We start from the raw sequence: 25,767 nt of genomic DNA on the forward strand, positions 1-25,767 counted from the left end.
ATGCAATTGTTACCTGCAGGCTAATCCTCAGATATATTTTAAAATTTCATTTGGAAAGAGCAGTATGTCCTTCGGTGGAAAAATGTCCTCCTTAATCTTAACTGCACAATTTTCTTTTGTCACTGTTATTTACCATTTATTATTTGCTTGAAGCACAATAACTTTAAGTAAAGAGTAGCCAGAATAACTAGTTAAGAACAACATTTGATTCCATTTTCTTCTGTTTATTTTAGATATATCCCTTATATCCAGGGTCAGTATCTGTAATGATACATGACTTGTGTCTTGCATCTTCCACCATTGCTAAAACTGAGGTGTATGTTTCTAATATACAAGAAGTATATGTTGGAATTGTTGATAAGGTTAGTATTCAGTTCTAACTGAATGATTTGATACATTGTTTACTGCTGGGGGAAAAATATTCTACTCAAAAATTCTTCAAGATTAATTCATTATAGGCAAGTGGTTGGAGTTTCATTTATGATTTATTTTGCTCTGAGGAATACATTTAAGAATACCGATAGAAAAGAATATTTTTAGCTCAGGTTGAACTGTGGGGTCCTTGGTGCTCTCTCAGCTTGGTTGTTTCCTTGAAGACATTTCATTACCAGCTTATGACATCACCACGTCATCAGTTTGGTAATAAAAAAGCTGACAAGAAAACAACCAAGCTCAGTGGACACCAAAGACTTGAGAGCACTTTGAATACTTCTAGATCATATTGGGTTCTACTGTTAAGCAACCAAGATTTTTTTAAGGTGTCTAAAATATGTAACAGATCTATAGTTAATTAGGTATACGTATTAACTTATTGCAAATGAAAGCAGTGTTAATGGCTTTTTTTCCACGGCTAAGTCAGAATTCTAATAAATGTTGGCAAGTTATTGTTTGAACCTGGGCCTAAGAATCTCATGTAACTTGAGCACACATTTCAGTTTGGGGTCCCTTTGAAGCAGACTTAACCCATTTTCTACCCTAACCCATCCTCTTGAATTTTGATAGCACAATTTAGAGTTAATTTTAAAAGGGGAATGGGAATGGTTTTCTCAAAAAAGCATCCCTCATCATTCAGTCAGAACTGAGGAAAATTCTTGCATGAGAAGTAAAACATTTTCAAGGAAAAAAGACCAAGAAAGTCCAGTTGCCTTTTGAAAAGCACCTTTGGGCAACCATGACCTGGAGGATTGAGAATAGTCTTATTTCTGTAAAGGAAAAGGGGAGGTGAAAAAGTATAATTAGCAAACATTGCCATTTTGCTGCCAAATTTCAATGATACAATTGAGTCATGGAGCATAGTTTGGGAATGGCAAGCAACTAACAGGCCTTATCTTAACATAAGGGGTGTACTTGATAAGCCTAAGGTAACTAAATAAAATGCAGTTCAGAAGTTCAACTAGTACAGGGGTCCCCAACCCCAGTCTATGGACTGGCACCATAGCATGCCAGAAACTAGGCTGCGCAAGCAACCAAAGCCCCATCCACCGGATGCAGGCAGTACATGAAACCACGCCCCCTCTGGTCCACGGAGAAACCTTTCTCCACGGAACTGGTCCCTGGTGCTCAAAAGGTTGGGGACCTCTGAACTAGTATGTTCAGCTAGTTTGGTCTGGTGGTTAAGCTACCAGACTAGAAACCAGGAGACTGTGAGTTCTAGTTCCACCTTAGCCATGAATGCTAGCTGGGTGACTTTGGACCAGTCACTCTATCTCAGCCCAAATCACTCAAAGCTTTGCTGTTGTGGGGAAAATAGGAGAAGGAAGTTGTATTCCTATGTTCGCTGCCTTGACTTCAAAAATAACAAAGGGATATACAGTAAATAAATAAAATAGTGCCTTTATTACATTATGGCTGGGGAGCTGCATAGAAACCTCTTTCCCAGCCTTGAATTATCCCACAGCTTATTCTAGAATGATAACTGGGGATTATACTGACTGTGAATAGTGTAGATATAGACAGTACGTCTAAGGAAGCTGACATAGAAGCAAGTCTGATTGCAATCTACAGTTACTAAGAGATAGTGAAATCACTTTGATTGCAGTAATTCTGTATTAGTAGACTGATCGTGGTGCACAATATTTTAAGCTACAGATAAACAGAATGTATTGCTTGAACTGAAATGCAAAACTCTGTAAACATATATTGTAGGTAGAAATTGGCAAAAACGTTAAAGCATATGTCAGAGTGCTGGATGCTTCGAAGAAATACTTTCACAGTAAAAACTTCAAATTTATGGACTTAACTCTAAAAGCAGCATCTCAGATTATTTCCTTAAAGTAAGTGCTACGTTCATTTATTATACTCTGCTTTAAGTACTATAGAAAAACAGCAGTGGATATTTATGACTGTCATAAATATGATGGAAGTGAAGTCATAAGTCCATCGCAGTCACATGATGTCTCACTTAATAACAGACTTGCCAGTCCCAATTATGGTTATTAAGCAAGGGCTACCTATATATTTTTGGTTATCTTTTTCCATGTCTTACATCAGGAGTCTTCAAACTTGGCCCTTTTATGATTTGTGGACTTCAACTCCCAGAATTCCTCAGCCAGCGTGCCTGACTGAGGAATTCTGGGAGTAAAAAGTCCACAAGTCATAAAAGGGCCAAGTTTGAAGACCCCCATCATACAGCTCATCATATTGTCTTGTTGATATTTCTTATTATGTTATCAGCTCATCATTGCAAATGGACACAACTGAAAATTCCGCATTGAATTAAATTGAGGCAATTGCTCTTTAATGCATCTAAAGGCATATTCAGTTTTCTGCTATTCATGCATTTTATTGTTGCAGAGCCCTTGATGAAACTTCTGATGAATACACAGCTGTTTTTCTAGTGCATGGCATGGCCATAGGTCAAACCAGTGTTACAGGAGTTGTCACTGACAGATATGGTGAAAAGATCTATTCAATTCCACAACAGATTGAAGTAAATATATTCACTGTTAGCTATGAATGCTTTTAGGATGACTTTTTATAATGATGCTTCTCAGCCAGAAAGGCTCATCACTCAAAATGATTTTAAAAAATTTAAAGCAAAATTATTTTAATGTACAAATATCAGTATCATTAGGCAGAAATATGGATGTAGTAATGCTATGCACTTAGCTTGATAAATCAGGAAAGATATTATTGATTAGTTTAATAAGCATCAGAGCATGGATGCTTCTTTTGCTTTGCTTTGCTTTGCTTTGCTTTGCTTTGCTTTGCTTTGCTTTGCTTTGCTTTGCTTCGCTTCGCTTCGCTTCGCTTCGCTTCGCTTCGCTTCGCTTCGCGCTGATCCAAACAAAGGAGGCCATGGGACTGAATGTTGGGCAGTGATGAGGGCGGAGAGGACAAGCAGAAAGTAGAGGAAAATGCACTTGAGATAATAGTTCAGAAAGAAGCTGAGGATTAATAAGACAAATGCTGTGAAAATGGTCAAGCTCCAAAGTTGTTGCAATAGAATTGGGATAAATGCTAGATAATAAAATTAACTTTAAATGAAAGAAAAGATGGCAAGAAGGAATGGAATTGTCAGAACACAGCCACAAACAAGGGGAAAAAGCACTAAAATGCTTTTCAAGGTAGGAAAAATTAAGAGAAAGATAATGACAGGGCAGAAGGGGGAATGGCAAGCTGCTTTGAGTGCAGAGATTTAAAAAGATAAAAGAATGCCACTATAAGAAGAAAAAATGAACATGTAGAGCAAGAAGGAACATTCAAATGAAAATTTTTATGTCATTCCAAACAGTTGAATTTCAACTTTATAGATAAACATTTATTCTTGTCCTACTTCTAGGTATTTCCTCCTTTTAAACTGATGCCAAAAAAAGTCACCTTACTCATAGGTGCAGTGATTCAAGTAAGTTGTTTTTAAATGATTATGCTGAACTAATTATTTCCTAAAAGGGAAATTAATGTATGCATTAATATAATGTATTCATAATTTTATTCCTTGACGTGTGGTTTTTCCATCTATCTGTGTAGCAACTTTGAAAATTTGGTAACTTCCAAAGGCTTGGCTCCTACAGGTTCCAGAATTCTTAAACTGAATGATCAGTAGAGAGCAATTTCCTGATAAGGATGACTAAAGGCAATGTTACAACTAAAAAATCATCATTTTCCAGATTTTTAGCTGCCTTATGCTCAGAGCCCACACACATCAAACTTAAAAACCTCTTGAAAACATTTTTCATCCATTCCAATAACTATTCAATTTATAGGTAGTTTTCACTTACCTACTACTAGCTCAACAACTGTTGGAAGTTATGACAGCACTGAAAAAGGACACTTACAACCAGTCCTCAAAATTATGGTTGTCATAGTGTCCCTGCGTTCATATGATCACTCTTCAGGCATTTGGCAATCAGCACACATTTGCAGCATCCTGCAGGCATATGATTGCCATTTGTGACCTTCAGAACCAGCTTCTAACAAGAAAAGTCAGTGGGGAAGCCAGCAGAAAGTCACAAGTCCTTTGTGACATCACACTAATGACTGCAGGTGACTTTTCTTAACCATTGCAGCTCGAACGGACATCATAAGTTGGTGCAGTCACCCATGGCACTTCACTTTATAATCACATTGGTTAGCCACAGTGTTGCTGGTCCCAATTGCAGCAGTTGGGGACTATCTGTAGATTGGAATTTTGTAAATCCATAAGAGAAATCTAATAAATAACTTTGTTCTTGAAAGTCTATATCCAGGTAAATAAAAGAAAACCACAAGTATTTTATACTCATTCTCAACCTTTCAGTGCATCACATAAAAATATTCCTTGCTAGATGTAACTGAATGCTTGCTGTGTGCATACATAACCCCATGCATGTCCAAGGCCTTGGTAACTTTGGATGCTGGTGGGGGTGGGTGGGGATCTGGAGTCTAGAAAACCAACAGTTGGGAAAGGGTGAATTGTACTGTGTTATGTTCTTAATAATCTGCCTTTTCCTCTTCTGTCCTCTTTAAAGAGCAACGTAATGACTAATAGCTTTGTATCACTAGAAACCTCAGTTTGCATCTGTTGTATTATTAAAATATAAGTACCTGTTACCAGATCTTATTCAATCTATAAATTGAAAACAAATTAGAAATTAATTCTTTTTTTAAAAAATAACTAACCACAGATTACTTCTGAGGGAGGACCACAGCCTCAGTTCAACATAATCTTTTCCATCCATGATCCCAGCATTGCTTCCGTAAACAACAGTGGCTTTATAACTGGCAAAGCAGTGGGAAACAGTACCATACTAGGAATGGTTCAAGCAATTCACGCAGAAGCTGGCAAGGTTGTGGTTGCATCCCAGGTAACATCTTGATACACACATATACTGTATAATACCTCTGAGCTGAAGTGTAGGCTTATGAAAAGTTTTATAAGCACCTCTTATCACTTTAAAATGAAGAATGGATTCCAGAAAATTGTTGGTTTGATGTGACATATGCAGGCTATTTACAAATACAGTACTTAATAAGTGGGAAACCATGAGCTCACAGACATGGACTAGTTAGGTATATCACTGTGTTCAAAGCCTTAGTGCCAAAGGTAAAAAGGTAAAGGTAAAGGTTCCCCCGCACATGCGTGCTAGTCGTTTCCAACTCTAGGGGCCGGTGCTCATCTCTGTTTCAAAGCCGAAGAGCCAGCGCTCGTCTGAGGACGTCTCCGTGGTCATGTGGCCTGCATGACTAAACGCCAAAGGCGCACGGAACGCTGTTACCTTCCCACCGTAATGGTCCCTATTTTTCTACTTGCATTTTTACGTGCTTTCGAACTGCTAGGTTGGCAGAAGCTGGGACGAGTAACAGGCGCTCACTCTGTTATGCGGCACTCGGGATTTGACCCGCCAAACTGCCAACCATCTGATCGACAAGCTCAGCGTATAAACCCACTGAGCTACCGCGTCCCTTAGTGCCAAAGGTAGACATGATCAATTCAAAACCATGATTTTTAATCTGAGCTGGATCCCCATCCAGATTTAATATTAAACTACTATTAATCCTTAAAATGACAGTTTAGGGATAGGCTGTTTAAGCAAACCTTTTCATGGATGGATGGCAAAAATGGCCATACCTTCAAGATTTGGTTGTATTTACCACTGATTCAGTATTGTTTGATTTTGAATGGTCACTGAAGGAATTGTCATTAAGCAAGGACTACCAGCTGTATCAGTTACGGCTGGGTTTTGCTTATGCAATCTGTTTTATATTAGACAACATATTATTTCTTTTGCCAGTTTCCATAGTGTCACTTATGACTTTTTATGCTAAACCTCTAAAGCATAAAACCATAATGAATTGTACCAAACCGGTAAATATGTTCCAGGAGCATGGACAAGAGACAGTCTTATTTTTATTTTGTTTTTCTTTTTTCTCTTTTTAAAATAATTTTGTAATTTGTTCTGAGAACTTTGATTATTAGGTTATGGCACTATTATTAACAGTATGATAAATGATAAATAATTACTTCTCATAGGTTTTATATTTTCACAATGCAAGGTTATCCACGTACAGCTTATGTTCACATTTTTTAAAAAACATATAAGTTGTGTTGCAGTTCATGAAAAGGATGCTTAGTGAGTTGCATTCTTTACTCATTTCATCCTGGCTTGTGTCAATATTTATTCCCTTCCCAAAATGAAGAGTGTGGATAAATAAATCCATGACCTTAATAAAATTTAATCCATCTCTCTCTCTCTTTCTCTCTCTCACACACATAACAAAGATCTATCTTCAGTCATGTATTATCTATCTGTACTTGTTTTGTCCCATAAATATTGTTTACTATCATTGCTACTAAATACAAATGGAAAACTAAATAATCCTGTGTTCATGAATCTGTTACCCATTTTTAAATATACTTTTCAAATAAATCCTCTTCTATTTATGTATTGCTTTACTTGGCTAGATTTTTAATGAGCAAAGATTTCACACCTTGACATGGCTTTGATCTGTCATTGAGTATTTATAGTGTCCTGATTTATATATCCTATCTGAAATTTTATTCATTATGTGTTGTAACTCACTTAGGCTTTAAGTCTTTTACTATTTTTCTAATTCAGTGCAGAAATGAGCTATAAAAAATTAAAAGTTAGACTGAAACTGCTAATTCCATCTAATCAAACTCCATCCTTTAGATTAACAATACACAATAGTTTAATTTCAAAAGGAAATTATAATTCCCAAGATCCCAGAGGAAAAAAATGGCATTTACTTATATCAGGCATCTCTATAGCTTAGAATAAATTATTTGATTATCTTGGTTGTTCTCTTTATTTCTTTGTGTTATTTGATTTATATATTTTTTTATGTTATTGATTAGTAGATTGGTTGATCTGATCTGTTGTCCCACACATTCAATTTTTATAATTTTGAATTGTTTTGTGGGGCACCTTGAGTGCCATGTATTGACAATGTAGAACTAGCTGGAGTGGCTTTTAATAAATAATTACTGCAGTTTCTAATGTTCAGTTCAGATGGTGAATGTGAACAAATATGAAGGAATATGCACACCTACAGCACAATTAATTCAATTGGTATAATTTCTGATGTTCCCATTAGGATAAAGTTGAAGTTGAGGTAATTCAGCTTGAAGCTGTCAGAATCCATGCACCTATTACCCGAATGAAAACTGGAACTCAGGTAAATCAAAGTATAACATGATTTCAGTATGACATGATTTCGGTATGACATTATTTCTGCTGCTGCAATAGTCAAATACAATTGGTCCTCATTGAACCACTTTAATACTCACCTAATCTGAATCTTTTCTTTTTAAAAAAAAATGTCATATTCCTTGAAAAGGAGAAAAGCTTTCTTTAAGTTAGTCTTCGTTTCTTTTCTTTTTTTCCAGATGCCAGTATACGTGATGGGCATTGCTACCAATCAGACCCCTTTTTCATTTGGAAATGCAGTGCCAGGCTTAAGGTTTTATTGGTCTGTCACTACAAGAGATATCTTGGATGTCAAGTCAAGATTCAGTGAGGTAAATGCTAATTCTATATTATGATTTAATTTTTTACAACTTTGCTGGAATTAATGTTTCATAGAATGTGATTTTGGGGAAAAGTTGTCTTCTTCAGCAGTGGATGTATAAAACATTGTATCTGCTTTGATATAAAACAATCTTCTCCGCCTTGGCTTCTCAAGGTATTGAAACTGCCCCCCACTAAATTATAACAGAAAGGAGAAATTTGGAAATAATGTAACTACCTCTGGATCTAACCCTAAAAGTTGCTGTAATAAGGATTTTCCTGCATTAGCAAGAAACTACTTTCAGTTCTGTGATTCTTGGGTTGATTTCTATGTGCATTCTAGAAGTATAATAATAATAAACCTTTATTGTCAAAGTACAACATGTGTACATTGAGATTAGCTGAGCCTCCCCCCCATGCTCTCTCCCCCCAACACACAGTGACAACAAACCCTCCATCCCACCACACTATATGAACCAAGAGTGGTTTCTAATAAACCTTTTATAAGAACTCAGAACATTGGAAGACTTTTTTTTAACAGAAAGGTAGATTACCAGCCCTGAGATACCGAATGGAATTCCACCCGACCTAAATCAACACTTTTGTTCTTTCAGGCTTCCCTTCAGCTTTCAGTGGAAAATAATTTTGCAGTGAATGTTTACGGGAAAGTGAAAGGAAAAACGGGATTGAAAGTTGTTGTGAAAGTCCTTGATCCTTCAGCTGGACAGTTCTCTCACATGGCAAAAGAACTGACAGATGAAATTCAAATACAGGTAATATGTTGGCGATCTTCTGGTTTAAACATTCTTAGCCCTTTATGGAAAGTTGCTAAAATTAGTATGAAAAACAGATGGTTTTTGTTTGCCACAGAAGTTAAGCAAATGCAGTTGATAAGTTAATCATGCAATTATTAAGCTTCCCCCATAGACTTTGCTTGTTGGAAGCTGACTGGGAAAGTCACAATTGGTGATCACATAACCACAGGACAGTGCAGCTGTCAATAAATATATCCCTTTTGCCAAGCTCCTGAATTTTGATCATGTGACCTTGGGGATGCTGTAATTGTCGTGTGAAAAATGATGCTAAGTTAATTTTTCGGTGCTGTTTAGTGGTCACTTAAAGAATGGATATAAATTGAGGACTACCTGTATTGGTCATGAGCATCTGAAACTTTTTGATTTGTTTCAGTGATAAACTGAGAAGTATATGTAATCTAATATCAAAAGCCAGAAGAGCAATATACATCTAGAGATGAGTTAGCTGCCCTGCCTTGACTTTGTCTCAGATTAGAGGAAATACAAATAAATTTAAATAAAAAATGCAATTTTAAAAATTGAATACTCTGCAAATTTCAAAATTTACTTCTTTTGATACTGAATTTTAGTTTCTTTTGATATAGGGTAGACACAGAGAAGAGTTTAATCATTCTGTATCAGGATTGCTGCAAAATTCATATGTTTCAGATATTCACAGTTAATGCAATAAGACTGGCAATAACTTTCCAATTTTAAAACAAACTATCTATTGTGAGCTCTATTAAGAAAGCAGTCAAATTATATTTAGCACACTTACTGTAATGTAACTTTACTGATTTCACTGAATCTAATTTGAAGCAATTGTGTTTAGGATTACCCTAAAATAAATGAATGGCATTTTCTGAGAGCTAAAGAAGTTGAATAATTAAAGTTGGCTATAAAGATTAAATATATTCTGAATGATTTCTATCAACTGAACAATTAGTGCACATTATCACAGTTTTAAATCATGTGCATGCGAGTTATCTAGATGAAATAAGGCTTCCCGAGGATACATAGTAACTTGAAGTTTCTTGAAGTAATTACCGGTACTTTAGGAAGGGGTGTGGAGGGGAACGAGCAGAATAGCTTGAGGTCTTAAATACGTTCAAAAGTTTAAATATAATTGTTTTAAAGAATGCACTTTTTATCTTAGTCAGTTACTAATCCAATTCTTATCCCAGTTTTCCCTCTACTGTCTGGCAGTCCTAGAATAACCTGTACTTCTGGTACAGATCTTTCCCTAGTAATTACCTTTTTGAACTATGGCATCAATTTAGCTATTTCCCTTCCTGCTTAATCTTCCCCAAGTACCTATAGATGTTCCCCATGCAGATGTTTCATTTTGGAAGTATACCTTGCATATTGTTGCCTTTTCATGCCTATGTAACATCTAAAATAAAGACAAAGCAGCATCATTTTTATTGTGTTGAATGTTATCTCATTATTTAGCTCAAATAAAGTGTTAAGGTATACACAATGTAATGAAACCAACCGATTCACTTAAACATTAGCGTGTTTCTACATTTTCCCAGAATAACCATTAAAAAATAGGTGAAGTGCACAAGAACACATATTGTTTTCTTTTCTTTGCCTAATATTTTTTCATCCTGTTGCCAAAGATGGGGAACTGCTTGTCTAATAATCCTGGGCATCATTTGAAAGAAAAACCAAAAACATTTTACTAAACCTTGTAACGTATAAAAATGGTCAGTTTGGGAGGTTAATCATGGTTTAGGACAAATATTTTCCTGCAAACCTAGTATATATTTTGTTCCTTGTAATTCTGAATTAACTCTCTGCAGAGGTGTATGTACGTATGTGTGTGTGTTTCATTTTAAAATAAATGCCTTAGTGCATTCCATTCTTTTATTATGTATTTGAAGATAACATTAATACCTATTTATATGATAACTAATCTGATTTTTGTTTTTTTAGGTGTTTGAGAAACTAGTTATTCTGGGAGTAGAAGTAGAGCAGATATTAATGTCAACAAACTCCTTTTTTAAAGTTCAAACAAACAGGTAAGTAAACAAACCAATCAGCTGCTGATTAGTTACAAAAGCCTCGGTACCTGGTAGCTCTGCTCAGTTCTTCCTGCCTGGAAGAAAAACAGACTGGTGCCAAAAGAAATGTGTCCAGGAGTAGGCAGTAGGAGTAGTCCATGTCTACAGTAGGCCTCAAGTTCTCTCCTTGGGCTTACTAGACTACTACACCAACAGAGATCAGCCACAAACATCAGAATATCCTATCTTGGACAAAGTTACATAAGAAGCACTCTGCTGGATTGGACCCCTGGGTTTTCACAGTGGCCAATCAACTGCACAAGAAAGCCCACTAGTCTCCAAGCAAATTCTCCAGAGACAGTTATACTGCCATCAAGGCACTGATCCTCTTGACTTCCATGAATTGATCCAATCTTTTTTTAAATCAGCAAAGCTGGTAGCCAGTATTACATCTCATGATAAAAATGATGATTGCTTCTAGATTAACGGGAAACTTTAAAATCAAGAGAGATAAGGATGGCCGAATTCATGGATAGGGGACAAAATAAGGCAATGTTGTTAATATGTAGCAAAATAAAGATGTTTCCAGGACATGTTAATATCAAGTTTAGATGGAAATGGGGAAAGGCCCTCAGATAAAGTAGCTTACAAGGAGACTTGGTACAAAATAAATAAATGTATTTTGTACTGTGTGTGTTTTAAATTGTGCTTGGTAAGTTCCCAAAATTTGAGTCTTGTAGCACAGAAATATGTCTACTAAATGAATAAATAAATTCCAAATCCATCTTAGATTTAAAAAATGCTTTGGAGGTATATAAGAACAAGACAATCTGCTAAGAAATAGGAATGTATCTTGTATTGTTATTCTTTGAATTCTAGCATTTGAGTTTCAGAGATCTACAGCCTGCTTATTTGCTTATTTATTTATTTATTTATTTGCTTATTTATTTATTTATTTATTTATTTATTTATTTATTTATTTATTTATTTAAAAATCAAGGGATGGAGCTGCTTCTTTAACTTATCATGTACTGGATACTCAAGACAATGTTCCTGTGGTAGAAATTGATGAAAGTGGTCATCTTACTTCTCACTCTCAGATTGGACTATCAACAATAGAAATAATTTCCCAAGAATCATTTGGAATCAACCAGACCCTTGTTGTTGCTGTCAAGGTACTATGTTTCAGTCCCTTTCAATGAGAATAGAATGCTAACTTGCTCAAGGCTTTTGGCTATATTTAGAATTATTTTTTTTCCATTACTCCAGTTCAAGAAAATAATTAAACCTTTGAATCACTTAAAGTGGATGACAAAGTAATGTTTTCATTTTATTCTCTGATATAAAGGTTGACTCAGCCTTCCATCCTTCCGAGGTAGGTAAAATGAGGACCCAGATTGTTGGGGGCAATAAGCTGACTTTGTAATAATGCCGCTTGGGGTGTGTGTGAAAGCCCTAATAAGCAGGCATATACATAGAATGAAGGCTACTGCTAAGCACATTGGTTTGTGCTTAAATTGTAAGCCGCCCTGAGTCTTCGGAGAAGGGCGGGATATAAATTGGATTAAAATAAATAAAATAAAAAAATTAAGGTTTTAGAATATATAATGTAGTGATGACAAGAGTTTAGAAAATATAATTGCATGGTGCTGATTGATTGATTGATTCATTCATTCATTATACATCATAAAGTTCATGTTAAATCTTAGCAACCAAAGACACAGATTTTTCTCCATAATCTGTCCCTAGCCTGATCTTTCAGGTCTTCAAGCAAACTTGACCTTTTATAAAACACTTGCAACTCCCTTGACTTTAGAATTTTGTGCAATTAACACTGACATTATTCTCTTTAGAGTTTGGGGATGATAACGGTAGAAGAAACTGATGAGTGCTTCTTGAATAACCATCTCTAAATTGTTAAAATATGGACTAATGAAGTAGTTGGATAGTCTGAGGTGGCTATCTCAGGCACTTGTGTTATTAAAAAGGGACCAAATAGTATAATTATTTGCATTGGTGGTAGGACCCTGCCAAAAGTTGGAAATACATTTTTGCCCTGGGTTCTAAATAAAGGGTGGGATAGATACCTTTTGTTGCTGAATATCAGTCAGAAAAATTGGACTGGCTTCAATCAGCTCATACTTCTGAGAGAAATAGTTAAAATCCCAAACAATGTAGTAAGCATGCATATTAGTAGGTTGGAAAGTAATCCAGATAATCATATACAATATAACTGCTTACATATATTTTGAACAATAGCAAAACTGATTTCACCTTCAATTTTTTACCAAATGTATCATGTAGGTAGCTCCTGTTTCCTACCTGAGAATATCCATGAACCCAATTTTCCATACAAAAAATCATGAAGCTTTACTGGCATTACCTTTGGGCATCACTTTGAGTTTGACTGTCCATTTCCATGACAATTATGGGGACACTTTCCACTCACAAAATTCCATCCTTCACTTTGCAGTCAACAGGTAATTTGATCAGCATTTGATTATCATAAAATGGTTTAGAAACATAGATTAGGTGAATGAGTTGCCTCCGGAGCTGCAGATGGCCCCTGACCTTCGGTCCTTCCGCCGTGACCTGAAGACATGGTTGTTCCAACAAGCGGGCCTGGACTGACTATGATTTTAAATTCGGCTTTTTACTGGGTTAAATTTTCTTGTAATTTTGCATTTATTGTTTAATTCTCTTTTAAATTTTTTACTCTATGTTTTTTAATTTTTATTGTTGTGAGCCTCCCTGAGTCCTCAGGGAGAAGGGCTGCATATGAATTTAATAAAATGAAATGAATGAAATGAACATTACTAAAGCATTTCAGATTGACTATTACTTAGCCTCTTTGACGCACAGTGAAAAAGAACATTCTGACTATCATTTATGATACCTGATGATAGTTGGATTGTTTTGTGGCAATTGTCAGGTGTGTGATACATATCAATAGATTGATATATATGCTAATGTCCTATCACCATATGGCCAACATCCATGAGTTGGATGAAGAAACTGAAAAATATAGTTGGTTGGTGGAAAACATTTTCAGTTTATTAATACCAGACAGAGCTTTAGATTTATTCTCAGAAAGGTGCTTTGGAGTATGAGGACATGAACATAGCACTTGTGATTAAAGTGTTTAAAGCAGCCTCACGTTTACCTAGAACAGTGATGGCAAACCTTTTAGAGACCGAGTGCCCAAAAACCAACTCTATCCTTTGCCTCGCCTGCCCCGCCCACCCGCAGGGCCACCCACCCCCTCCATGGCCCACCGCAGATCACCCAGGTGGCCCAGCAGCGCCATGGCAGCCACACCCTCTGCCTGTGCCCCACAGCATCAACTGTGTGTGATGGGGCATGAGGGCGAACTCTTGTCCCCGCTGCCCGGCTGCCATGTCTTTGGCTGTGCTGCTCTGCGCAGGCCACACTCAGGGGCGATTCTACTCCGGGCGCCTGTTGGTGAGGAAGGGGCCACAGGGGGAGGCAGGGCTGGGGCGACGGTGCGCATGCCCACAGAGAGGGGTCTGAGTGCCGCCACTGGCACACGTGCCATAGGTTCACCACCACTGACCTGGAGCACTTGGCAACCATGACGGCAGCTGCACGATGCCAGAAAAACTACTGCTACTTTCAAGAGTTATAGGCAAATGTTATATTCAGACTACCATGTGCTTCAAAGCATCTTTTCAAGATTATTTGCTTAATCCTGTAAATCAGGGTAATGCATCAGCATTGTGTATTTAAAACTCATGCCAGTTTCTTTTAATAGTAATTAAACTAATTTTGCTGGAATAAATCCCATTCGTTTTATAGTACTTCCAAGAAAAACACATATGATCAAGTATATCAGTGATTTGTAAGTGGACCTAGACAAACAACCTGTGTAAGTGGCCTCAAACAAGCAATTAATACATGACTGATATTTAAACCTGTATATATTTATATACAGTAAACATTCTGTAATAGTGTGCTGAATTTCTGTATAACACTGTACATACTGGAATTAAAAACTGTCTTAAAAATTGGCCTACTGGGAACAAATGCAAAACATTTCCAAAGCACATTAGAACAGGTATAAGTGATGTAACTTTTCATTGTCTTGTATCTACAACTTTCACACACTTCTGTCCTCTTGACTATTAATAATAACTTATTTCGTTATTTATTTTAATAAATTGTTTTTGTTTACAGAGATGATTTTTTACAGGTTGGGAAAGGGACCTCAAACGATACTTTGGTACTTCAAACAATGAATGTTGGACTAAGTTTGCTTAAGGTTTGGGATGCGGAGCACAATATTGCAGACTATGTCCCTCTTCCTGTCCAACATGCCATCTCCCCTGAGCTCACCGATATCATTGTAGGTGATGTCATATGTTTAACCTCCTCACTGGTAAACCAAGATGGTAAGACCATTTTGAATAATACTTGGCATTAACCGAGAGTAAAAAAGACTAAATTGTCATGGAAACTTTTTGTGTTTATACGCAGGGCACATATTCAAAATAATCATATATAACATATACAAATATGTTAAAGTTGTATTTAATATGTTACAATTTGTGTGTGAAAGAAATAGGGAATAGCTTTTGCACTTGGTAATGCATCCCTATGAATACGAAGGATATTTTGCTGATCCTTGTTTTAATAACCTCTGTAGAATTGGTGTAAGAACTGATACACAGGTATGAAAATATATATGGAAGCAAGACTTAGCATTGCCCAACTGGATTTCTTATTTGGAAGGTATTCTATGCACTCATTGCTCAGTCTGTGTGATCGAATGTGCACTTGCAGCAGCAGTGGGGGAGGATTTGGCCAACTCAAGAGCTTTCCCAGAGGGAGACCCGGATCAAGAGAGTGTGTAGTCCCAAACTAGAGGGGATGAGATGGAAAGAGGTTCAGAAAAGCCATACCCTACAATCTCTCAGGAGTTATTAAGTTAGGACAGGGGTGTCAAACTCGCCACGTCACGTGACGTGTCACAACATGTCATGACTTTTTTCCCATTACCGGAGCTGGGGTGGGCGTGGTTTCAGCATGACGCATCCAGCCCACGGGCCGGCAGTTTGACATCCCTGAGTTAGAAGGTTTTAGCTTTAGTCTGGGGAAAAATCTGTCTAATAGGTGTAAGCAAATAAAGGATTGGACATGATTGGATCTCGCTGTCTGGCCTCTGAGCTTGAGCCTGAAAATCTAGCAGCAATAGCACAGATTGAGCAACACAGGGACAAACTTGAACCTTCTAAAACATATGGAATAATGTTTTAGCTTATCAGAAGGAAAAGTGCTTCCATGTAAAAAAATACTGCTTTCAGAAGGATGAATACTTACTATAAAAAAAAATAAAAGCATTAATTAACAAGACTAGGAGACAGCATCTTGATATTATTATAGTGTAGCCATCTCCAGTTCTCCACTTCCCTCAGGTTGCCAAACCTGCTGATATAGCCCTATTTTAAGGGCTTTCTGAATTTTGGGATAAAGAGGGGCGCCAATCTCACCTGAGGGGGAATGATGTTCCAGAGGGTAGGTGCCATGAGAGAAAAGACATTTCTCATGGCTCTTGCCAGATATAATTATATAACTCATTAATAGTTGGGACCTGTTATGTATCCTTTCTGCAGGACATAGGCAGACATAATCAGAAAGAAGCAGTCTCTCAAATAAAAAGTAATGCCACAGTCATTATGAGCAAAGCATCTTTTGTTCAACCCGAGAGATTTGAGATGCTGGCTGAATACAACAATGGATTGAAGGTGCTTTTCCTAGGATACTGGATAATTCTAGCAGAGGAGATAAAATTCTTTTATAGGCCATAGCACAATAATAAATAAATAGGAATGACACAGCTCCTGAAGTACTATTCTGTGAATGCTTCAACTTCACTGTAGGGAGGAGATTGCCTCTATTCTACGTGATTTTTATAAGACAATGTTCAGAATGCTACCACTGAATTTATAAAAGTAGAAAATGAATATATTACAAAAGTTTACTCATTAAAAACCTGGATACACCCATGATAGATATTACTTTTGTGGAGAATAATTAAGTCTGTTATGATTGGCAGTTGCAGTATGATTATTTTTACAAATAACCTTTTTCATAGGTTTATCAGGAATATGGAGGTCTTCTTCAAACAGTATTCTTCAGATTGATTCAAAAGCTGGAGTAGCTGTAGCAAGGAACTCTGGAAATGTTATAATATATTATGACCTATCTGGATTGTGTAAGACATATAGGGAGGTAAGTCACTTCTGAAATTTGTCATTATTATACTTTTATTTTATTTAGGTTTGTATATTTAAAGTTTTTATGTTATCTTATAACTGAAACATTTATGCCACTGCTGTAAGGTGTTTTATTTTATTACAGCAAAGCCCTTAAAATTACTCATTATTGAGTATAAGCTCATGCCAAAGAGTTTATACAGTAGCTCCTAAAATAAAAAAGAAAGTATCATTTATAATCATAGAATTGCAACAAATTGTTTGAAGAAACATCATCCTTCCTCGTGGAACCTCATGATTTGTAAAAGACCCATTAATCATAGATTGCCAATGATTTTTGCTGCTACCATGACAGAGCAATAAGTCAGAGGAATGGATCATTAATATTCATTTGGGACCAACCTAAAGCCAATGTGGAATCACAGGCTGCATCAGTTTGTGCAGAGTAAGCCAAAATATTCATGGATCAAACAATTCCTGACAATTCTGCAGAGGATGTACTTGATTCATGGCATGGATCTTTCAGATTTCTGCATCAGCATCTCCTAAAACATCAAACAGCAAAACATAGGTCACTTCATCTGCGTAGAATAAGCCAGTGGAACTAAACAGGAGTTTGAGAAGCAGGGGCTTTATTGCTTGCCAGTTTGGAACCCACTGAGGGGCCCTCCCTGGGAATGTTTGGTAGCCAGCTATTATTTGCTGCTTCTGTAGGAAGGCTGCTTAAGGCAGGATGACTTGGGTTGCAACCTCAAGGGAGGTGTCACTTCAAGGAGGAACCACTTTGGAGCCAAAAGAAGCAAAGGGCTGAATACCCTAATAGCAATATTTCAATATGTGTGCAAGGACTAGAGATGCTGTTGGGTGGGAACCAGAAATTGCTGGGCAAGAAGTTTAAGTCTACACTTTGGCCACCTGGTGAAAGTTGGACCAACAGGAAGTAGGACTCAGAGAGCTTGGTTGGCATTTCAGGACAGTGTGTACAAAGAATGGTAAGATAAGGGATCCTAAGAAGTTTCCTATATTGATGTTCATTGAGTGGAAAAATGATGTCCTTTTGATCTATTAAAAGTTCATGTTGCTGCATGGAGAACAGACAGGGAGAGTCTGCTATATGGAATCTAGCGTGGCAACGATGCAGGTTTTGAGAAATAGAAATTTTAATATAGGTAAGAAGATATTACAGCAAAAGATTAAAGGTTGAAGGCACCCTAATCAGCTTCTAGGCTATGGGAAAGGTTCAGCATCATAGATAACCTGCATTTCTTCCCGCCTAATTTTTGGTAAGCAATCTGGCTGGAGGACACAAATGGGGAAATGTAGCTGTGATACATAAGAACAATATCTTAATTCCTGTGAGATAATTGTTTCATATTGAGTGTATGCATCTACATCTTAGACTTAGAGTTGATTCGGAATTCTGTAAATATATTGCTAACTCATTAGCATACCAAAATCCCTGACTAAATTTTCCTATAATTTTTGTTGGAGACCATCTACACCAGGAATTTAATAATCCAGTTTGAAGTTGGTTTATTTGAAATAGCAATCAGGAAAAATATGGATTTATCCAAATTATTCAATTTGTTTTGTTTTAATTGGTTAGGTTCTCTATGAGTGGAGATACCTGAGGTTTCTCATTCTCATGAATGGCTCATCATCCAGTTAAGATTGAATTAATAGATGCACATCACCTCTTCAGGGTAGTGGGCAAGTTAGGATGACCTACTTGAAATGCTTATTGGACCCAGTTGGAAGCCAAAAGGCCTTGGAAGAGTTTGGGACTGGTTCCACCAGTTATTCTGTAAGTGCCCTGGTTGGTACCTGGATTAAAGAATTTACTAGAGTGATTGATATGATTACCATTAAACTTATTTTACTTGCTTCAGAGCTAGTCCTATTGCACAATATTAAGCAGTAGGAGATGAATCAGCAAGAGCACAGCAGAAAAAAGTCCTGACAATAATCTAGTACAATAACAACAATCCTATTTGAAGGCCAATGCTGTGGCAATATGCATAGGAAAGAAGAAATTACTTTCTACATTTATGACACAAGAGCAGTGGCTGCTCAAGTTATTTCATACCCTGCTCACTCCTAGCAGATATCTATCATAGAATAATCTGGATTTGTTATAGCACTTTGAATTCTTTGTTGATACAGTCTTTTATATTCAGGGCAGTTAAGATGCCATCCTTGATGTATAATCAACTCTCTAGTAATTCCTCTTATGTAGTTTGGTTAGATCAATTTTAATATGAAATATGCTGACATGGCCAGGTTGCTTAGAACGATACCCTGCACATTTGACCTCTGGCTTACTGTATAACATGGCTTTTGATTTTAGCCATGAGTTTATTAAAGACTTTAGGTAATATCACAAATGCTGATTCTTTTTATTCTCTCACTGTGTTTTGGTACCACTACGTTGCCCGACAGATTTGAAATTAGGACACAACTTTGCAATGGTTCCAGTTCCTATTAAGGTGTCACTTTCTATATGAACCCACATATAGATTGTTTGAAAAGGTTGGACTACTATTATAAATTGATCACAACTCAGGGATGAGTCATTTTGATTGTAAATTTGTTTTTATTGTAAACTAAGAGACTTCAATAATCAGTTGTATACCAAGTGAAATTAAATAAATAAATTTGGTACAATGATGATGCAAAAATATGCATATGGAACACAAAACCATGTATTTCATTACAATTTTTCTTCATTGGAACCTAAATAAAAATAAAGTTTATGGTCTATAGAGAACAGATTACATGTACTCCTTGACTTATAACCATTCATTTAATGACCAAAATTACAATGGCATGGGAAAAAAGTGACTTATGACTGGTTTTCATACTTACAGCATCCCGATGGTCACATGATAAAAAAATCAGACATGTGTGGCAACTGCTGCACTATCCTAGGGTCATGTGATCACTATTTATAACCTTCCCAGACATCTTCTGACAAGCAAAAGTCAATAAGGAAAGCCAGATTTGTTTAACAACCTACAGTATTTGTTTAACAAGTGCAGTGATCACTTAACAACTGTGGCAAAAAAGGTCGTACAATGGGGTGTATCTCTCTTAACAACTGTCTTGCTTACTAATGGAAATTTTGGGCTCAATTCTGGTAGTAAATCAAGGTTTACTTGTATAACAGTCGCATATCCAATGGTAATTATGTCTTTTAAATTCTTCTCATTTTGTGTGTGAGATAAAGACGTGTTAGGACAGATAGATACAAGAGTTGATATATTGAACACATCCATAGAGCAAGAAATATTGAAAATTGTAATAAATTAATGTTTATGCCAGTGGTTCTTAAACAGGGATAGTTTTGCCGGTTGGGGGGTGGTGGTCCAGGGATATCCTTGGGGTAATACAGCAATTTGTAATTGCTTGTTTGTGAGTGAAGAATTCAGTTTGGGACTGCCAGTGCTGAAATGCTTGGGTAAAACAACAGTCTGAGAAGGGAGGTGTTGATGAGACTAATTGAAACAGTAAGTAATCCAATCCAACACCAGGAAAAGAGATAATTGTGTCAATGAGTTTAAGAACTACTAGTTTATACTATTATCCTTAGTTATTTCAACATAGTTTAAAAAGTCAAGAGCATGACTTACTATATAAAATACAGTTAGTTTCCTACAGTGGTTAAGCACCAGGCTAGAAATCAAGAGACTATGAGGCACAAGCCAGCTGGGTGACCTTGTGCCAGTGACTCCCTTTCAGCCCTAGGGAGAAGACAGTGGCAAACTACTTATAAAAATCATGGCAAGAAAACTGCAGGGTCTTGTCCAGGCAATCCTGTGTGTGTGTGTGTGTGTGTGTGTGGGTGGGTGGGTGGGTAGTGGTGGAGGTTTTTGTTGTTGATGTTTTATTATGAGATAAACATGATTTTTCTGATTCAAAATTTTCCAAAGGTTTAAACTAAATAATAAGCATGTTTAAATTTATATATACTACTGAGATTAAAGTGAGATTCAGGCTAATTCAGAAAATACCCAAGTGGCCAGATTTTACGATCTCTAAACTCAAGAGAAAATTAGATCCATCCAAACAATTGTCATTATTGTGTAATCTTTTTTCCCCTTTAGGTGTTAATTAATGAGCCTCAAAGGATTGTGGCAACACATGTAAGTGGAACCAAAACAAATATTCAGGATATTTCAAAAATTCTACTTCAAATTGGACACAGAAGTAAAAATTTGAAAGGTATGCTTATTAAACTTAAGCTTACATTTACAACCAATTTTTTTCTCCAGTCTTCTATTATTTATGTGTTTCAGCATAACTGCTAATGTTTAATTATGGATACCCATTTGAACAGTCTTTGCCAAACTACTATCTTCATATGGGTTGAATTTTAGCTTCTAGAAGTTCCAGCAAGATGGAAATTTTGGAAGTTGAACTTCAACATGTATGGAAGAACTAGAAATAAGAAGTCTATATGATATTTTTCTGGACATGTTTTGTAGATGAATGTTAACATACGTTTATTCCAGCCTTAATATGGCATAACTGCCATGTATATTGTAGCTCAACGCATTGCCACAAAGAGTCTAATATTGTGCAGAAGTCCCCACTGAATTTAATATGCATGGTAAATCACAGGATTGTAATCTATGTAATAAATATTGAGAATATGGGTATAAGTTAAACAAATCAGTAAATTGGCTACCTATGTAGGCAGAAATTCTACTTACTTGAACACTTTCCCTTACTGAATAGTAGAGAAGATAATTAAAATGACAATTATGTATACTTTAAACCATAAGTATACAATCTTTTGGCTTGCCTGAATCACTGAGTGAAGAGGAGTTATCCTGGTCACATATAAAATGAATAATATAGATACTGTACATAAATCACATAATAATGTTAAAAGTTCATGATCTTGTGTGACTGCTTAGTAGCTGTCCAGGGCCATAGATTAAACATGCCTGCTTGATAAAGATAAAGTCTAAGTGTATATGCGCTGTCTAAGTTCTTCCTTGATATGTTCAAATTATGTTTCAGTTTGTGACATAAATAATATCTTTTGTGGTATAACAAAAACGGAATGATTTATAAGTAAGTATATTTCAACAGCACAGTGCAGAACACTCAGCAGTTTCTGAGCTATTGAATATATTTTCAGGAGAACTAATGTCCCATTACAATTCAATAATAAATGACACAATTTATCTTCTTGACAACCTTTGAAAAACACTTTAATGAGACTTCCATAGAATGATCAAATTTCTTGATTACTATGTCTTTATCCAGAGTTTAAATAAACTGAGATTATATGTCATTCAATATGACCTATCACTTGGAAATGCTTTATACATAATTCATTCTCAACAAATATTGTTATAAAAGTTGTTTTATTAAATGCTTTGAACACAGGAATAAAGCTTGTCTATTTAAGTCTTATTGCTCTAATCAACGGCAAAATTCTGAAATCACTGCTTGAAATGACTTTTCTTACCACAGCTTATTCTTGAATAGATTTTTTTTGTAATTTTTCAATAGTTTATTGTTGATTAGCCATTAAAAGGTAAAGGTTCCCCCGCACATGCGTCCTAGTCATTTCCAAGTCATCTCCATTTCAAAGCCGAAGAGCCAGTGCTTGTCTGAGGACGTCTCCGTGGTCATGTGGCAGGCATGACTAGATGCCAAAGGCGCACGGAACGCTGTTACCTTCCCACCGTAGTGGTCCCTATTTTTCTACTTGCATTTTTACATGCTTTCGAGCTGCTAGGTAGGCAGAAGCTGGGACGAGTAACAGGCACTCACTCTGTTACGCGTCACTCAGGATTCAACCCGCCAAACTGCCGACCATCTGATCGACAAGCTCAGCGTCCTAACCCACTGAGCCACTGCGTCCCTTTAGCCATTAGGCACTATCAAAATGCAGGATATAAAATAACATTAATAAGGCCATATATAAAAATGCCATATAATATATGTAATTTTTGAATTCTGATTGAACATGAAATACTGCATGTTGTTTTAATAAAAGGATACCAGTAGGCTGTTTATCTAGGATACCGATCTTTTTCTTTTATAAGTGACATTTAGATAATATATGTGCTGTGTCTACTTTCTGTGGAACTATATGATTTCTCAATTCTATTGTTCAATTTTTCTTAGGAGAATGTTCAAGTGCCCAAAATGAAGTAATTGAAAAAATGAAACCCCAGTCTATGGTCAACTGTCAGCTTAATTTCAACAATAATGTATTTGATTTCCAAGCTTCTGAAATTGTTGCAGCTGAAACCATGTTTGATACTGCTTTAGGTAAGATAAAAGGACAAAACTGTAGTAAGAGTACAACTATGAATTCTAATGGTGGTCATAGGATTGAGAATCTTACGAGAAGAAAAACAGAGTATTCAGAGTTTGCTGCATTGCTTGTTTCCAGTTGAGTATAATGGGCAATGCTTACTCATAGAGCTGTCCTTCAGGAATTTGCCTAAATCTTTTAAACCTTGCAAACTAGTGCAACAATTTGCTATGGTATATTAAAAATCTTTAAATGGTTGTAAGCCTTGAAAATGTTTTCCACTTAATTGAATATTTCTCAGTTCTGCATAAAATAAAGATTTAGCATTGAAATTGGCCCTTTCCAAGTAGAACTCCAGGATGAGTTAAACCTATTTCAGTTCTGTGGACAATTTGCATTCTTTCCAGCAAAATTGCTTCAACTTTCCTATACATAGCCAAGTAAATGATTATTTGTTAGTAAATTGCTATAGTGTTTATATTATACTGTAAGGGAAGTAGACTTTATGTGTTGAGAATCTCAGAATCAGTCTTGGATTCCTGATACATATCTTTTGTTATTTCTCCTGTTAATAAAAGATCATTAGTTGAACGAGCAAAATAATTCAAATAGTAAATAATAAAGCAATTATGAGCAGCCTGCAAAAATAAAGATAGAAAAATGCCAGACCAGTTTATTAATAATAAGGCTGATTGGCTACAACCACCGTGTAAACCCAAAGCAGTATTGGAATTGGTATCAAGCTTAATAAGGACGCTTGACAAACATCCATTTGTCCCATATTGCTTAAAATAAATTTTAAAAATGCATGTTGAAAAAAATCTTTCAATGAAATTTAAAAGAACGAACATTGTCCCATTTGTTATCTGCAGCAGAGCCATAAGAAGCCACAATGGTGCCAACATTGTGACAAATATATCATCAAATTGACATTATGTAATTGTATCTTGATCCTGGTGCAAGTACGTAAGTCAATGTAGTCTGTCACCTTTTGCCACTGTGAATGCATAGGGTCATCTAGCAATTGTACTGTAAATATAATACTGTTTTTGTGGTGCCTTCCTACTGATGCTGTCCAGTTGTCATAAAAATTGCCACTTACCTCTAAGTGACCATGCTTAACACTAATATGAAAGAAGTTCAGCAACAAAATAATCTACAAAATGAAAGAGCAGAAAGCTGTTAACATTCACATTGGTCTTCTTTTATAAGGACAATATACTTGTTCCATCAGAGTGCTCAAACTAGCGGACAAGCAGCTAAAACAACTCACCATGAGCAAAACGGCCATCACCATCACACCTTCTCTCCAAAGCAGCCAATCCTTAGAACAAATTAGCACTGAAGTGCCATTTAATCCAGGATTCTATGCTAATCAGACCGAATTTATCCTAACTAATCATTACACAAGTTCTGACATGAAGATCTTTGGAGCTGCTGAAGTTCTTGAAAATCTTGAAGTAAGTTTCAACACAATTTCTCTTTTAATTTTTGTGAAGCTGACCTGTTATCATTTAAAAATAGAGCATAGACCTGGCTCTTTAAAAGAATATGGAGCTACACAGTGGATTCTTTTTAACCTTTTGTGTTTTTCCTATGTATTTCAATATGTTTGTTGGTTTGTTAATGAGTTTTTATTTAAATACTAACCACCTAGTAGTCTCTAGAGCAGTGATGGCGAACCTTTTAGAGACCAAGTGCCCAAACTGCAACCCAAAACCCACTTATTTATTACTGGGTGCCAGGTGGGTGTGGCTGTGGTGGTCATGGAAGATTGGGTGGGTGTGGCCAAGATGGGTGTGGTCAACGCAATGTCGCTCATGGGGAGGGACACCCATGGGGGCAGCTGGTTGAAGAGGGACAGTCACCACCTCCAAGGCATGGCACGGGTGCACACAGGGAGGGCTCTGAGTGCCACTTCTGGCACCCGTGCCATTGGTTCGCCACCACTGCTCTAGAGTCAGAATCTCTAGAGCTGGGTGAGTGAGATATAAATGGTAGTAAATTGATTAAATAAAGCATATGAATATTTTATCTGTGATGAAAAATTCAAAGTGAATTGGATTTTGGCCAAGGATAGAAACCAGACTTTAAAAAGTAATAACTTATTCATATTGCCTGCCTTTGAACAAAAATTAAAACTAAATTTGCCAATTCTTTGGAATGTATTCTAGTCATCTAGAGATGCCACTAAAATAAGATCAAAATATTCATTAAATAATTTGTCTTCTGGCTTTCATCTCATTATTTAATATTTCAGTATAAGTGTGGTTTGTGTGTTGAATCTATTATATGGTGCCTCTGTTATTGTATTATGATTATTTTCATTCTTTCCACTTGGTGTTCAGAGATTTTATTGGATTGTTTTTGTTGATTGTTGTTAACCATCCAGAGTTCAAATGTAAGATGATTGCCGATATACATTTTCTATATTAATTTAAAAAAAGTATCTGCCTTCTCTTTTAATTTCATGTGATTTGCTGATTCTAGACCAGGCATGTCAAACTC

At 36.3% G+C, this 25,767-nt stretch overlaps 1 protein-coding gene across 1 annotated transcript in view; it reads left to right on the top strand.

The window, feature by feature from the left end:
• The window catches only part of NUP210 (nucleoporin 210), a 92,245-nt gene that overhangs the window by 61,490 nt on the left and 4,988 nt on the right, over window positions 1-25,767 (top strand). The window contains exons 21-36 of the mRNA XM_083351701.1: window positions 234-362; window positions 2,146-2,273; window positions 2,794-2,929; window positions 3,782-3,844; window positions 5,106-5,285; window positions 7,537-7,617; window positions 7,829-7,960; window positions 8,564-8,722; window positions 10,682-10,767; window positions 11,750-11,924; window positions 13,054-13,229; window positions 14,944-15,158; window positions 16,862-16,998; window positions 21,086-21,203; window positions 23,127-23,273; window positions 24,472-24,719. Of these exons, the coding sequence (XP_083207827.1) occupies window positions 234-362; window positions 2,146-2,273; window positions 2,794-2,929; window positions 3,782-3,844; window positions 5,106-5,285; window positions 7,537-7,617; window positions 7,829-7,960; window positions 8,564-8,722; window positions 10,682-10,767; window positions 11,750-11,924; window positions 13,054-13,229; window positions 14,944-15,158; window positions 16,862-16,998; window positions 21,086-21,203; window positions 23,127-23,273; window positions 24,472-24,719 (2,310 nt within the window). The remainder of the gene's footprint in view (window positions 1-233; window positions 363-2,145; window positions 2,274-2,793; window positions 2,930-3,781; window positions 3,845-5,105; window positions 5,286-7,536; window positions 7,618-7,828; window positions 7,961-8,563; window positions 8,723-10,681; window positions 10,768-11,749; window positions 11,925-13,053; window positions 13,230-14,943; window positions 15,159-16,861; window positions 16,999-21,085; window positions 21,204-23,126; window positions 23,274-24,471; window positions 24,720-25,767) is intronic.

This window comes from Vipera ursinii (genome assembly GCF_947247035.1).
Source record: "Vipera ursinii genome assembly, chromosome: 2".
Taxonomy (NCBI): Eukaryota; Metazoa; Chordata; class Lepidosauria; order Squamata; family Viperidae; genus Vipera; species Vipera ursinii.